General features: G+C 44.2%; 1 protein-coding gene across 1 annotated transcript in view; it reads right to left on the bottom strand.

Moving 5' to 3' along the window:
* LOC146616502 (inactive dipeptidyl peptidase 10-like) overlaps positions 1-15,540 on the bottom strand; it is a 147,382-nt gene that overhangs the window by 20,485 nt on the left and 111,357 nt on the right. Inside the window, exons 8-16 of the mRNA XM_085373762.1 lie at positions 11,357-11,477; positions 9,358-9,512; positions 6,039-6,136; positions 5,829-5,952; positions 5,696-5,734; positions 4,490-4,597; positions 3,953-4,044; positions 3,829-3,876; positions 2,104-2,225 (exon numbers count right to left, since the gene is read on the bottom strand). Coding sequence (XP_085229888.1) covers positions 2,104-2,225; positions 3,829-3,876; positions 3,953-4,044; positions 4,490-4,597; positions 5,696-5,734; positions 5,829-5,952; positions 6,039-6,136; positions 9,358-9,512; positions 11,357-11,477 — 907 coding nt within the window. The remainder of the gene's footprint in view (positions 1-2,103; positions 2,226-3,828; positions 3,877-3,952; positions 4,045-4,489; positions 4,598-5,695; positions 5,735-5,828; positions 5,953-6,038; positions 6,137-9,357; positions 9,513-11,356; positions 11,478-15,540) is intronic.

Genomic DNA, 15,540 nt, shown 5'->3' on the forward strand with positions numbered 1-15,540 from the left:
TGAGAAGTTTTTGCTAGAGAAATGTAAGAATTGGTAGATATTTTAGGGTGACCAACTGTCTTCTTTTCCCCGGACATGTCCACTTTTCACGTTCTGTCCGGGGCGTCCGGGGGGATTTTCGAGATTGATAAAAATTTCCTTTTCCTATATTCCGACAGAGGACCCATGTGTGAGACGTCATCCCCGAACTGCTGTTTTGTGGGCGCTTGTTCTGCGCTCACAGACGGGACTAACAGCGCGCATCAACGTGCCTAATGATGTTTAAAAGACCCCAAAGCGCAAGTGCATCTTTTCAGACGAACTGCAAAAGAAATTTCCCTCCTACCGACCATAGCTGGACTGGCCATCGGGCATACCGGGCATTTGCTGATGGTGATTTTTTTTTTTACGGGCCAATGGTTTTGTTGTTGTTGTTGTTTTTGTAACGGTATAAACAATGAAAGGTGGTGGATTGGCCAGATGTTTGCAGATGTGTAAAAATAACTCGGTTGTTTGGTGGTGTCTATGTCGTAGCTTCCACAGAGGCCAGCAGACGGATGAGGGAAAGGGGAGACAGGAGGAGGAGAGACTCGAGGCGGCCGAGTGTCGGGTGAACTAAACTTCAGGTAAGAAGTTATGACCTGCAGTCTATCTGGGTCAGATATAAACCAAGTTTAGGTGGAGTTTATTTTCGTTGTGCTGACTTTTTATAGTCAGTTACAATAACTCGTACTGCGTACTAGCTAGCACGACAGAGTTTCTATACAGCTGGGCCGGTGCTATAATGTTACTGATAGTGATATGATATCAGTTTGGATAAGTGGTGAGAAGGAAACATGAAGATGAAACCAGGAGTTGTCCTTAATGAATCATCAGAGCTGAACAGGTGATGGAGAAACAGGGTTACCTTTAAGGTGACACGAATGAGTTGAAGGGAAGTTATTAACTGTTTCTGAGAGGCAAATAACACCAGGATCCTTTTCTATGTAGCTGACAGCTGGTAACTGTGGAGGGACGGGTCTAGCAAAGTTTTGCCAGGGGGGCCAGGTAGGGCATTAACAGGGAAAGGGGGGCTCAAAGAAATACTTTTCTTTCTTTTTCTCATTTAAAATGTCTCGCTTTTAATAAATAATTTCCTGAATCTTACAACCAAAGTTTTTATCTGATGTAAAATGTATAGAAATCATACATATACCAACAAGACAGTCTTTATGGCTTTGTCTATAATACCTGGTGGGCCGGTCTCTAGTCAAAATGCACTGATCAATTTTTTTGTCCCAATCAAGCCTTCATAGCGACCCAGTACTGTTATTTTTTCTTATGCAGATGAGGCATTATTTCTGTACCATTATTAATTCCAGAGGTTTTTAAGTGGGTTTTTTTTGCACTTGTTGACTTGTAAAAGCCTATATGACATATTTTATTTCATAATTCATTAACCGCACAGAGAAGGCTTCTTTTAAATATGTTTAATATGTTTCTTTAAGCAAGTTCTTCATGACTGAGCTAAGTGTCCTCTTTTTTGGAAATCAAAATATGGTCACCCTAAGATATTTGCAATACTTGTTGAGCCTAGATTTCATTATTTTCTTATTAAAAATCAGGTATCTCCATGCTGACAGTCTGCAACATATAAAAAAATTAAGTCACTGACCAGTAATATTGTTAACTGAAGGTGCTGGAACGCCATTGTGAACAGTTCTGTCCCACTTTAACCACCTCTCAATATTTTAGTTAAGTTGAAGTGTAGCTTTTTTTTCATGCTCTTGGTTTGTGCGCATAATGTGAAATAATGAGGTGTATGTCCTATGGAATGAGAAATATGCATTAATAGTAGTGCTCATTGTGACTGTCCAGTCACCTTCGCCTTTACTGAAGCCTCTATCCACATTATTTCATCTTTCATATCATATCATTTTTTGTAAACCTTTTCTTTTCATTACCCCCTAAGAGCATAAAATAAATTTCAGGAAAACTAAACTTTATTTTTCCCCCACTTTGGAGCCAAAATGGCAACTAGAAGAACAGTAAAGATACATTGTAAAGTCACACAGATTCAGCTGCTCAGATATCGTAACCTTGATATAAAGCACTTGGTTATGGTGTTATTGCTACATGCGATACCTCTGCAGTTGAGAAGAACATGCTGATAGGTGGGACTGAGCACAGCATCATGGTAGGAGCATGTTGATTTGAAAAGGGAGCAGGTTAGGCATTCTTTATGAAACGGATCCACACTGGAGACCCTGTTTAAAGAGAACAACATATAGCTGAGTGAGAACAAAACAAGTCTAGTATAGATGATTTATATTTTCTGAGTTGTAATCAGTCTATTTAGCTGCAGACAAAAGATAAAATGAGGAAAAGTAAGACATGGTAATTTGAAATGGACTTTCATTCAACTGTTTTAATGTATGACATCAAATTCTTACACACAAAGAGAAATGACATATTTTCATCATGTTTCTTACACTGATATTATTCACTAGCTTATAAATCATTATCTCACTGCTCTGTCCTGTTCTACAATAGTTTATGGACCCCCAGAGTGCAGAATAAAATCTATTCATCACAAAGCTAGATTAGTGCTACTGCCATGCTTTCATAACAGTGAATCAACTAGAATTTTGGAGATTTGTGTGCCAAAATATAAAAGAAAATGTTGCATCATTTTTGGTTTGATGCGGAGGATGAAAAAGCTACACTTTCCTATCTGTGCATTCACCAAACACTTTATAAGGATCACTATTCTGATGCTGCCTGGACTGTTGACACCGATCATGTTTGGTTCATGGATTCATGCTGTTTGATACTGACACACCATCTGCGGTCAAGCAGAAATCATCAGACCAGGTTACAGTTTTCACTCTAAAGCTGTCCACTTGAGCTTCACATTTCTGTTCGTAGCTGACAAGAGTGAAAGATAACATGATCTTTTGCTGTTGTAGGCCTTTAACCTCAACTTTGGATGTGTTGTTCAGTTTGAACTGCTTTTTTGCTCATCACAGTAGTAACAGGTAATAATATGACATCCAAAGGCTTCTGTAGCCTAGTAGCTTTTCTGTCAGTTCCAACGAGTCTGGCCATTCTCCTTCAACCTCTTATAGACGCAACATTCCTATTTTGGATCTTCTGCTCCCTGTATATTTGTGCCAGCAGGCTCACTAAACTCCTTTAGGCCTAACTGTTGTGGTAGAAATCCCAGGAAATCTTTTTTTTTTTCTTCAGAAATACACAAAATAGCCTAGTTGACACCAACAATAATACTGCACTCAAAGTACCTAAGATCCATTCTGACTTTAATTTGAAGTATAACCAAAACTCATCACCTGTACTGTATCTACAGACCTGTCTCCATTGCATTGCTGATACTTATTGGATGACCGGATATTTGCAGGTGCTTTGGTGTTGTCTAGCGCTATCACCTCAGCATGTGGACTTTTATTTCTTTAATCCATATGCAAGCCACAGTGAAAAATGCCAGTTTTGGTTTTGCATAGGTAACATGGCATCCAAAAGATTTCCACTAGATTTAACCTGCCTGGTGTCCGATGCAATAGTCTTTGGTTAATTGTACAAAGGCCGATCCAACAAGACTGTGCTTCAGTTTTGTTTTTTCTTTTAATGAAAGAAAGAATGGCTTCACGTTTGCTGAAAGTTATCATGAAGTCTTATCACAGAGTTCAAAAACCAGTGGGTGATGTCATTGCCTGTGTCTTAACTAATCTGCTTAGAATTTTGTAAACTAAGTTTTAGTAAGAAACCAATTAAAGGTATTTCCACAACATCATATAGTTGCTTCATGTGTGATTGTGTCTTCATGCGAAAACTGAGTAATTGCTGAGGTACCTGTACAAGTGATGTTGAGTAGCTCCTGTCTCTGTACTCAGGTAATAACTGAAAGACATAAACTTAATCAGCTGCAAAGAATTATCATAGTGTAAATCTTACAGTGTCAGTAACTTATGCTTACACAGAGTTTGTGCCCTCGTCATAGGCCAGAATTTGAGAGACTTCCCAGCTTCCTGAGGTCAGGTGCCGCATGTTTACTTCTTGACTGTCAGACTGAGAAAAGTAAGAAAGAACACAACAAAACAGAGAAACTATGTTAGCATGACTTCTATTGCACTCTGTGTACCTAAAGGTGTTAACGTTACTACCTAACCCTTTTATTCAATCTCAGACTTTGCTTATTATCTCTGCAGGAAGATGCATTAATCTGGCACACAGTATCCATTGCTTCCAGTGGAACTACCATAAAACACTGTGCTTAATTTTTTCAAGTAAATGTATTCTTTAGTATCTGGTGTTTCAGGAAATGCAGTTAGGATGTAATTTAAAATGATGAGACTTCAAAATGGAATCATATGAACTGCATGAATAATTGTAAGCCCTTTCCTGTGGGCATGACAGATAAGGGAACAAAAATAAACAAGCACACCAACATAAAGCTTTTAACTGGAAACTGAAAACACCTGAGTAAATGTATTCATTTCATTAAAAGTTTTACTTGGTTGGAGATCATAGTGATATGGTTGAATGTCCCGCTGCCACCGTGCTTCAAGGGCATGGTGATGAATAATGTTGTGCAGTCCTTGGAAAACACTGGCTCCTCCCTCTAGGAAAAAAAATAAACAAAAAATGTATGATATCATTACGAAGAAAATAACTGGAGCATCATTTCACTTTCATTAGTTCAATTTCAAATAGAATGACAGCATTAGAAGGTTTCCTTCTAATGCTGTCATTTTTTGTCGTCTTACAAAAAATGATTATAAGAGAATCGGTCATTATAGCCACCTTATCATTTTTGCATCCCAATTGATCTGCCATATTTCCATTCACTTTGTTTATTTATTTATATAGCACCAATTCACAACAACAGTTACCTGAAGGAGCTTTATATTGTAAGGTAAACACCCTTCAGTAATACAGAGAAAAGTCCAAGAATCAGATAAAGCCCTATGGACAAGTGTTCTGGCAACAGTGGGAAGGAAAAACTCCCTTTCACAGGAAGAAACCTTCAGCAGAACCAGGCCTGGAGAGGAGCAGCCATCTGCAGTCACTAGTTTGGAGGTCCTAAGTAAGATCAGTGCAGTGCAATAAGATCAGGTATTTATTACTTTCTTTTACTGTTTATTCAAATGAGCAATGTCTCACTGTTAAAAGGTTAACTTTTGTTGTGACAAAAGAGGGGAACAGAAAATCTAGTTTCTGTACAAGTGGAATGTCTCCACTCCTACAGTGATGTCAGCAAGGTCAGCTAGCAAGATAACAGCCCAACCTTTACATTGTGGAAGTATTTGATAGGGTGACAAGTAATGATTATACTTATCTGTCAGCAGCTACAGAGCATGCTAAAGAGCTCTACTTCATATTTTAAAGAACCACCTAGAAGCTAAGAAAAACTAGTTCACAGCTACAGGTCAGAAAGAGCAACTGTTAGTTTTCTGCTGAGGCTCTCAATCTAAGGGAAATGAATGAGGTTATCACTCGTTACTGGGTGGAGGAAATGCCTCTAATCTTTGCAAGCTAAATACAAAGCATTGTTAGCTGATATATGTATAGATATATAATATATAATCAGCTATATATAGAATTAAAATATGTGTCCCATAACATTAAATTAAAAGTAAGTAGTATCTTAAAAGCATTTCTTACAAAAAAATAAATGAAGAAAAAAACTATTTAGGATGTCACTGACTAAAGTCCTCACCTGACGATCCAGCCACTTGTCCGATGTCATCACATGTTTCTGAATTGAAAAGATAAATAAGGTTATAAAACCTGTATATATTTACTATGTTTTTGAAGATTAAGGAATTATCGATGATAATTAGGTTTCTAACCTTTGTACAGATGTCTTGTGTTACATCACACAGTGAAAGAATAGACATGTTTTGAGCTCGATTCACCCAGCGTACGCTCAGTCTCTCTTTTGTCACCCACTTCACCATGGTAATGTAAAACTCACTAGGGAAGACAAGCAAATGGTGTCTAAAACAAGCCCGAATCATCAAAATTTTAGTGTTACGTCCCATAAACGGGTTAAGTCATACCTTTTCTCAAAACTGTCAGGAGGTTTCAGTTCAGTTGTGAGAGCGCTGCCATCCAGAGTGACGACATAGAGTCTGACAGACGGATTGATTTGGCACATCTAAAGTGAACACACCATAACTTTATCATTATATTCAGGATCCTAATCAAATCTGATGTAAAAACCCACAATACACTGCACACAACGAAGGGATCGGAGTCAACACTGAGTAATTGTTTGCTATTTTTATGTGCTTTCATTTATGCCAATAGGACTTCACAAGGGAATACAATGAGAATATTAAAAAGGTAGACAACAAACTGTGCTGCGTACTGTGCAGCCCCTTGGGCATGTCAGTTGTTTCCCTTCACTTAAGCATCCTTCAAAAATGGAGCTCATTAGTCTATATGACAAAGGAAATCTCAAAAATACAAAGCAACACATCACAAAGATGACAGTAATTTGTCGTAATTCATGTCTTCTCCAATCCTTCACTTTCTTTTCTTGTGAAGATACATTTTTTGGGGGGGAAAACTCCATCCTGTTCTGTTGATCACATTTGCCACATAAAGGTAAGACATGATAGAGCAGTAATTTGATGAAATAAGCACATCTGAAAACTAGCAAGAGTAATGTTTTTTATATACTTTCTACTACTGTAACCCAGTAACTTACTACTTTGTAGTTTATGTAACCAGTGATAATCAAAATATTGAGAGATGATTACCAACTGTCTTTTATCTTAAGGTCCCTTCAGCCAGAACCCCAAACCCTCAACAACAACTTTAATGTTTTTAGCTGAGGTGGCCTTGTTATAATTTTGTGTTTAGCAATTCTAAGTCATAGTTAACCATTTTAACCATCCATCCGTCCGTGCATCCATACATTTTTTAAGCACTTATCCTGTCAGGGGCTGGGTCTGTGACCCAACGTTTTGAGTTTATTTTGTATTTTTGATTTTCTTATGTTACCTGCATGAATGCAAACTTGTGTTGTTATTTAGTTAGGGTTTAGTTGAGTGGTATTGTAGTCTATGTTTCATCTATGTCTTAGCCTTCATGAGTCTTTTCCTGTTTGTCATGTGTGAGCTCCTTGTCTATGCAGGTTCCCCTTGTGTTTCCCTCTCCCTCTTGTCTCCCTTATCCGTTGCCCATGTCCTTCTCCCTGTGTTCCTTTCTGTTCCCCGAGTCTGTCATGTAATTCATGTCTGTGTGTTCCACGTCCTATTGTCAAGTTTGGTTGTCATGTCTGTGTCTCTCTATGTTTCCTGTTTTCATTTGAAAAGGTCTAGTGTTTCCATGTTCAGTGTGTCTCCCCAGCTGTTTCTGCTTCCTTCATTACCCTTCCGTGTATTTAAGTCCTCTATCTCCCTCTGTTCTTTGTTGGGTTGTCTGTTGTCTCCACGTCAAGTCATGTCACAGAGTTTTATTTCTACTGCTCAGTTTCATGTTTCCCATGTACGTGTTCAGTTTGATTCAGTTCCGTCTTTCCCTTTTCTGCTTTTGGATTCGCCGTACAAACACCCCGGCTATTCCGGCCATAAAATATCAAGTTGGAAGGTGGGTGTAGCTTAGCCCTTCCTCTCATAGGGTAAGAGGTAGTATACTGTCTGTACTGGTTGCCAATTTCTCACAGTAGTGAACTGTATCCTATCATATTTGTTACATTAATTTCACTTGTTAATCTGTTTGCAGCTGTTAACGACCAATATACATTTCTTTAGATACCTACTTTATTTGTTCCTTTAGCAGTGAAACCATTAGCAAACCATGCTTTTAGCAAAATTTGCATATGCAACTGTACCAATGCTGGTTTACCTTTAAACATACAACGTCTACCTCTAAACTGTTTAAGCACTCACAAAAATCCCCTCTGTCAAACTGCAATTTTATATCCCATTTAGGAGATTCGCTTTAATACTCTGAGCACCACAACTGCTCAGCTGTGTTCAGAAAAAGTGTGGCTTCAGTTAAAATCTGCCTGATCACAACTTTAACCATGCACATTAAAAACTTATACTTTGGATTTGTTCAAATATGATGCTAAGGAGTTCTGACTAATGATTCATTAAGTCAGGAGTGGGACTGTGCTATCTACTATCAATGTAATTATCAAATTTAAGCATGCTAACATGATAAAATGAGATGATGAATATTAAAAACAACACATAAATGCAAACATTTTTATGGTGAGCTGCTTAGCTTTCAGCTCAAATGACCTGTTTGTACAGAAACTTACACTCCCAAAATCCAACCGACCACATAGGCTGGTTAATGGCTCATTTTTCTCTTAAATTATTTGCCTATAAAAACAAACCATAGCAATATCATCGATTGTGGACTGAGTTATGATACAATTCTTGAGACGACTGTAATACTGCATTTCCAATGTGCATCTCTGGCCTTGTTGTTCACACATTGAGGCTGGTCAGGAAAATCTAGCATAGGCCAGGGTGCAGTGTGGAACAGTTTGTCACTATTAATAATGTGTCCATAAAAGACTCCCACTGGGGTGTGCTTTTTACCATGTATTCACTCACAGAGGAGACACCCACACAAATTTAACCCATAGTGACTGGCCCAGAGGTATAACTGTCAGACTGCCGAGCAGCATCACTGCTCCCAAAGACAAAATGAATGAGAAAGCAATTAAATCTCTGCTTCATTTAGTCCCATAATATCTCAACTCTGACCTCTCTCAAGGGTGTAAGCAACAAAATGTCAATGTAGGTTTTTTTTTATTCACTGGATGGGCAATTCTAAGATCAGGAGCAGTGCTTCATTAACAACACATCTTCCTTCCATTCCTCCCCATCTGTGGTCAGGTCTAAACCAACAAATGAGGTTGCCCTCCACCTGACCCTCATTCTGACAGTTTTCCTCAACCAATCTCCCATCTAAAAGGCATTTGATACGCTAAACATCCACATCAAGAGATGGGAGGTGTGTTAACTTGCCTTGCTGAAGCGTATCATGCTTGTTTCCCTCCCAGTGCCACAGATTCCTGCAGCCATCCCTCTTCAAAGGGAGCAAGGCAGCGCTAGCATGAATTAAACAACAAAAGGATTCGCTAACCTTTATGGATCAGCTTAAGGAGAGAGCCAGTAGTTGTATTACTGATCGCACCGGTTTGATACAATATAGCTGCAATAAAAAAGAACACTATCCTCTTTTCAGGTTATAGTGGATTCAGCTGGTTATACAGTACCAACTACTCTAAATGCAGGTTATTCTGGGTGGAACAGCACATCTGAGCCTAGCATCAGAGCAGTGATGTCAAGTTTTTACTACCTTTAATTTTATAATTAAACACAGTTTAAGCTTGACTTTTATGAGTCCCACCTTTGGATAAGGATACTCTTTCCCTCTAGGGTAAAGGGAGCCTGTGAAACGGGGGAGGAACATTGTAGGGACCAGGGAGTCGTTGATGGTGAGGTAAGCCAATCTGGAGCCGTCTGGTGACCACCAGTGGGCCACCTGAGTGTGCAGTACCATCTCTGCAAAGACAAACCAAAACAATCTGAAAGCCCAAGTCAAAAGAAATGGAAGTTTAATGAGTTATTTTTTTAAATGCAATGTACACAATACTCAGATTTTTACATCAACTTTTTAAAATTAAATGAAAAGTGGTGAGACTTTAAACAAAGTACAGTTTTACTGCATAAAAATAAAAAATATTATTTGCATTTATTTGGATGCATTTACAATAAAACAAACTCAAATAATAAAACGCACAGATAATAGTCCTATCAGGTTGGTTTGAACTTAAACTGTAACTGTATCCAAGATCTGCTACAATAAAACACTCATTCTGGTCCTGATCTTTGGGCAGTTGAAGTCTGTATATGAAAAGAAGCTTATTTTTGTAAAAGATTATGTCATGATCCACCAGTGGCTGTCCTGGGGTGTGTTGCCTGACTCCAGTGGTCACCTGATCTTCACAGACATGCACACGCATGTGTGGCTTATCACGGCTGATAAACACCAACCATACTTAAGGAGCCTGGTTGGAGTGGTGTGCCTCACTGGAGCATTGCACTTACTAGTGTTAGTGTACCCTGGCTTAGTCTCTTGTTGATCTCCCTGTGTTCCTGAGTGTTTCTCTGATATCTGTCTCAATCTCCCTTGTATAGACCTGAACCTGTCTTCCCTGGACCCTTCCCAGTTGAGCATTCACTCTCCAGAGTGAGCGTAGTGTTGGAGTGGACGGTGTGGAATCTGGATTTGGATTGTACATAGTGGAGTGTGAGCGTGTGTTCCCCTTTTCCCACCTCTGGACCTAGCCTTGGAATCCCTGGAGCCCTCTTCTCCCCATCTCACTGTACATATGTACATATCACCGGTGTTGTAAATAAACCCACTTGTTTGATTGCACAGTTCAGAGTCCTGCCTTTTGAGTCCAGTGCCAGCATACATGACAGATTGAAGAAGACTTAGGTTAGGGACTTCTAAAATCAGTTTGCTTCTGTTGTTACCTCATGTCGATCTCATCAGCAGTGATCTGAAGAACCTTTTGCCCATATAGAGGTTTCTTTCCACAGCTGCATACATGTTGCCTTCTTAATAAGTGGTTACTGTACATTATTGCACATTACTAAGGCTGAGTGGGACTACCACATCCATTTCTCCTATAATTTCTCCATGATGACCAATGAGTTTGAAATTCAGCGTCTTTTTTCTGTTTTTGTTCTCTACCAGGTAAATATCTGTCTGAAGGTAATATCTGTCTGTTCAGCACTTAAAAATAAACGTTTTAACAGACATTTTATGTAAAACATCAGCAAGGAGCTACACAATGAAACTCTGAAAAGTCTAACACTACAAAGCTTAAAAGTGGCAGAAGGTTTGGACAGAAGTTCTCTGAAGGTTCTTTGAGTGAGTTGAACTAGTTATCACCAAACCTGCAGGCCAGTGTCTGTATTTAGTGGTGACTTGAACAAAACTGCATTGCTGATTGCAGGGGGATGATGAATACACAACAACATCAACAACAGGAAAATGTCTGACAATGTTTGTGGAACGTTTCATTCAGATTGGCCTGCTTGTTGATGAGGAGATATGGTACATACTTCTTATAATAGGATGTTAATATATGTTTAGGATTTAACATTAAGATAATAATAGAAAAAGAGTAGTACATTAAGTATAGTATAGTAGATTAAGATAGGATGGTACAAATCAAACAAAAACAATGTAGTCCATAAAAAAATGATCTTAGTGTTTGTACTTTCATTACAAAGATTTCTTGAAGAGGCATGCAGAATCTTACAGAATAGTAGCTGTGAACTAAAAAGCAGAAACTTTTCTGTGGCAGTTTGCGACCCTGCAGCCTCATACTTACCCTCATAGAGCCAGTCTGAGATGCCATTGAAGACAACCCCCTCCTCCCCAGATGACGTGAGCCTCCACGAGCTGCTCTGAACATCCATTTGGTAGTAGATGTTGTTTTCAAATATGTACACCTGTGGAATAGAGGAAATAAAAAAGTTAATGTATTAAGTAAACAAAAGAGAGAAGATACCGTAATGTATGAAAACAAGAGAAAGATAATACCAGCTTGTATTTATGTCCCCAAGCTTGATTTATTTCATGTATTTTAAGATGCATTGCTTTTTAGACATGTACTAGTTTTAAAATTATGGCCCAATTTCTTTTTGGGCCAAGGTGATGGAACACCTCCACTGAACAAATTGTCAAGGCTCGGCTGTGTGGCAGGCAGGAGTAGGACCCAAACGCAAAACTCACAGACACGGAGATGAACTCAAAATCACAGCTTTAATGCTGGAGTGGCAGAACATAGGAAATACAAAACTAAACTGGGAAAAGTAAACTAACATACGCAGAGACACAGGGAGATCCACACAACATGAGGGACGACGTCACACTGAACAGAGGGAGATGCAGACAGAAATACACAGAGGGTTAACGAGGGGAGTGGGAACACACGGGGAACACAGGTGACACTGATAGCCATAACGAGACAGGGCGGGGTGAACTGAACACTGACGGGAGAGGTGAAACAGGGAGCACAGAGGTTCAGACAGGAGGAGAGAGAGCACGAGTAGAACACCAACATAACAGGCAGGGGAGACACGGAATAAACACGAAAGGGGACGAGGGCTCATAAATACATAGAGGGGCACACAGGGAGACATGAAGGGCAAGGGATCAAAACTAGAAGCCATAGAATAAATCACACAAGTACAATAATACGAAAATCACAAAGAACTAAAAACGCTGGGTCAGGAGACCCAGGACCGTGACAGTACCCCCCCCTCAAGGGCTGGCTCCAGACAGCCCAAACACAGAAAAACAAAACCAAACAGAAAACAACCCAGGGCGGGCGGCGGGGGCCCAGGACGGAGGGCTCGGAACAGAAAACAAAGAGCACAGAAAACACCGGAGCCCAAGAAAACAACCCAAAACACAGAGCAGTTCAGGGGGCCGACCGTGCGGAAGGCAACGGCGGAGACGCGGAAACAGTTCAGGAGGCCGACCGTGCGCAAGGCAACGGCGGCGACGCGGAAACAGTTCAGGAGGCCGGCCGTGCGCAAGGCAACGGCGGCGACGCGGAAACAGTTCAGGAGGCCGGCCGTGCGCAAGGCAACGGCGGCGACGCGGAAACAGTTCAGGAGGCCGGCCGCGCGCAAGGCAACGGCGGCGGCGAAGGAGACGACGGAGCAGTTCAGGAGGCCGACCGCGCGGAAGGCAGCGGCGGCGGCGAAGGAGACGACGGAGCAGTTCAGGAGGCCGACCGCGCGGAAGGCAGCGGCGGCGGCGAAGGAGACGACGGAGCAGTTCAGGAGGCCGACCGCGCGGAAGGCAGCGGCGGCCCTCCAGTCCCAGGCGTGCCGGCCATGGCCCGGTGGCCGCAGGGCCAGACGAGGCAGCTGATGAGGATGCTGGACCAGACGAGGCAGCTGATGAGGATGCTGGACCAGACGAGGCAGCTGAAGAGGAGGCTGCGGCAGACGAAGGCTCTGAAGAGGAGGCTGCGGCAGACGAAGGCTCTGAAGAGGAGGCTGCGGCAGACGAAGGCTCTGAAGAGGAGGCTGCGGCAGACGAAGGCTCTGAGGAGGCTGCGGCGGACGAAGGCTCTGAGGCTGGGCCCGGAGCTGGGCCAGACGAGGACGAAGACTCTGAGGCTGGGCCCGGAGCTGGGCCAGACGAGGACGAAGACTCTGAGGCTGGGCCCGGAGCTGGGCCAGACGAGGACGAAGACTCTGAGGCTGGGCCCGGAGCTGGACCAGGCGGAGCAGGAGCAGCTGATGCAGAGGCTGGCCCAGGCGACGACGAAGACTCGGATGCAGCTGGACCAGGCGACGACGAGGCGGTCGCAGATGGCGGCTGGACAGGCTCCTCGGGCCCTCCAGCTGATGCGGCGTGAGGCTGAACGGGCCCCTCGGACCCTCCAGCGGAGACAGGAGGCTGAACGGGCCCCTCGGACCCTCCAGCGGAGACAGGAGGCTGAACGGGCCCCTCGGACCCTCCAGCGGAGACAGGAGGCTGAACGGGCCCCTCGGACCCTCCAGCGGAGACAGGAGGCTGAACGGGCCCCTCGGACCCTCCAGCGGAGACGGGAGGCTGAACGGGCCCCTCGGACCCTCCAGCGGAGACGGGAGGCTGAACGGGCCCCTCGGACCCTCCAGCGGAGACGGGAGGCTGAACGGGCCCCTCGGACCCTCCAGCGGAGACGAGGAGGTGCTGGCCGGGCTCACTGGAACCCCCAGCGGATGAGGTAGATGGCGGCGTGGGAGCCACGGAGTCCTGGATGAGCTCATCCGAGCTTCCAGCAGGAGTTGATGTAGAGCCAGAGAGGTTTGGGACCCCTGGCTGAATGTTAAGCCGAACAGAAGACCGTATTGCTATCGGGGACTGGGCCAATGGTTCAGGTGCGAGCTGAGCTACTGGAGATGCGGATGAGAGTGGGAGCTGAGCTGCTGGACACACGGGGACCTGAGCTGCTGGACACACGGGGACCTGAGCTGCTGGACACACGGGGACCTGAGCTGCTGGACACACGGGGACCTGAGCTGCTGGACACACGGGGACCTGAGCTGCTGGACACACGGGGACCTGAGCTGCTAACGGTGGAGAAGTAAATGACTGCACAGGGGACTGAACTGATGTCTGTAGTAACGGTGGTGGTGAGAGTGGAGTAGGTGGTGGAATTAATGACTTCACAGGGGAATGAACTAGAGGTAGTGACGGTTGTGGTGCTGGTGGTTGAGTGGGTGACTGTGCTAAAGGAGGCTGCACTGGGGACACCGGAGACTGCACTGGGGACACCGGAGACTGCACTGGGGACACCGGAGACTGCACTGGGGGTTGTAGTGGAGGTGTAACGGGTGAAGGAGTGGCTGAAGTGGCTGTGGGTCGGACGGCTAGTGGCTCAGCTACAGGGTATGGCAACGGCAGGGCTATGGGTTGAATGACTGGCTGAGTAGCAGCCTGAGTGGCTGGGTGTAGTGACGGTTGTGGTGGAAGAGAAACAGGTGGCAGTGTGGATGATGGAGCTAAGGGCGACTGAGTGGCAGACCGAACTGATGACTGAAGCGATGGTAGAGGTGAAAATGGAGCTTGTGGTGGAGTTAATGGCTGAGCTAACGGGGACACAGGAGACTGAACTGAGGGTGGCTGCGAGGGAGCTAACGGAGCTGTGAAGGACTGCGAGGGAGCTAACGGAGCTGTGAAGGGCTGCGAGGGAGCTAACGGAGCTGTGAAGGGCTGCGAGGGAGCTAACGGAGCTGTGAAGGGCTGCGAGGGAGCTAACGGAGCTGTGAAGGGCTGCGAGGGAGCTAACGGAGCTGTGAAGGGCTGCGAGGGAGCTAACGGAGCTGTGAAGGGCTGCGAGGGAGCTAACGGAGCTGTGACGGGCTGCGAGGGAGCTGGCTGAGCTGGGACGGGCTGCGAGGGAGCTGGCTGAGCTGGGACGGGCTGCGAGGGAGCTGGCTGAGCTGGGACGGGCTGCGAGGGAGCTAACTGAGCTGGGACGGGCTGCGAGGGAGCCGACTGAGCTTCTGGTAGCACAACAGGTGAATTAGAAGGCTGAATGTCCAGCTGTGGGGTGGCGCGTCGGCGGCGTGAATGCCGTTTCTTTTTCCCCGCAGATGGCTCCAAAGGGCCGGGAAAAACCACATCCGGCCGGTGAAACTGACGCGGCTGCTCCAGGGTGGCTGTTGTCTGTTGCTGCTGGGCCAAGTCTGATATTTCCCGAGTTCGCGCCGCCTCCCGGGCGTTATTCAAATTGGCCAATAGGTCCAAACATCCACTGACCTGGCGGAGATGAGAATTTCCTTTGAGGATTGCTTCGATAGCATTTATCCCCACAATCTTGGCCCTTGTATTGGAAGTGTGAGTTATCCACTCGACTAGGCGTTGGACACGTATCAGATCGCTCTCCCCGGGTAAGTCTGCTGGGTCCATATCTGGTGACGTCGTACTGTCAAGGCTCGGCTGTGTGGCAGGCAGGAGTAGGACCCAAACGCAAAACTCACAGACACGGAGATGAACTCAAAATCACAG

The sequence above is a fragment of the Diplotaxodon limnothrissa genome, linkage group LG16, assembly GCF_057381915.1.
Source record: "Diplotaxodon limnothrissa isolate DT_005_m linkage group LG16, D_limnothrissa_male_GT1.1, whole genome shotgun sequence".
Classification (NCBI taxonomy): Eukaryota; Metazoa; Chordata; class Actinopteri; order Cichliformes; family Cichlidae; genus Diplotaxodon; species Diplotaxodon limnothrissa.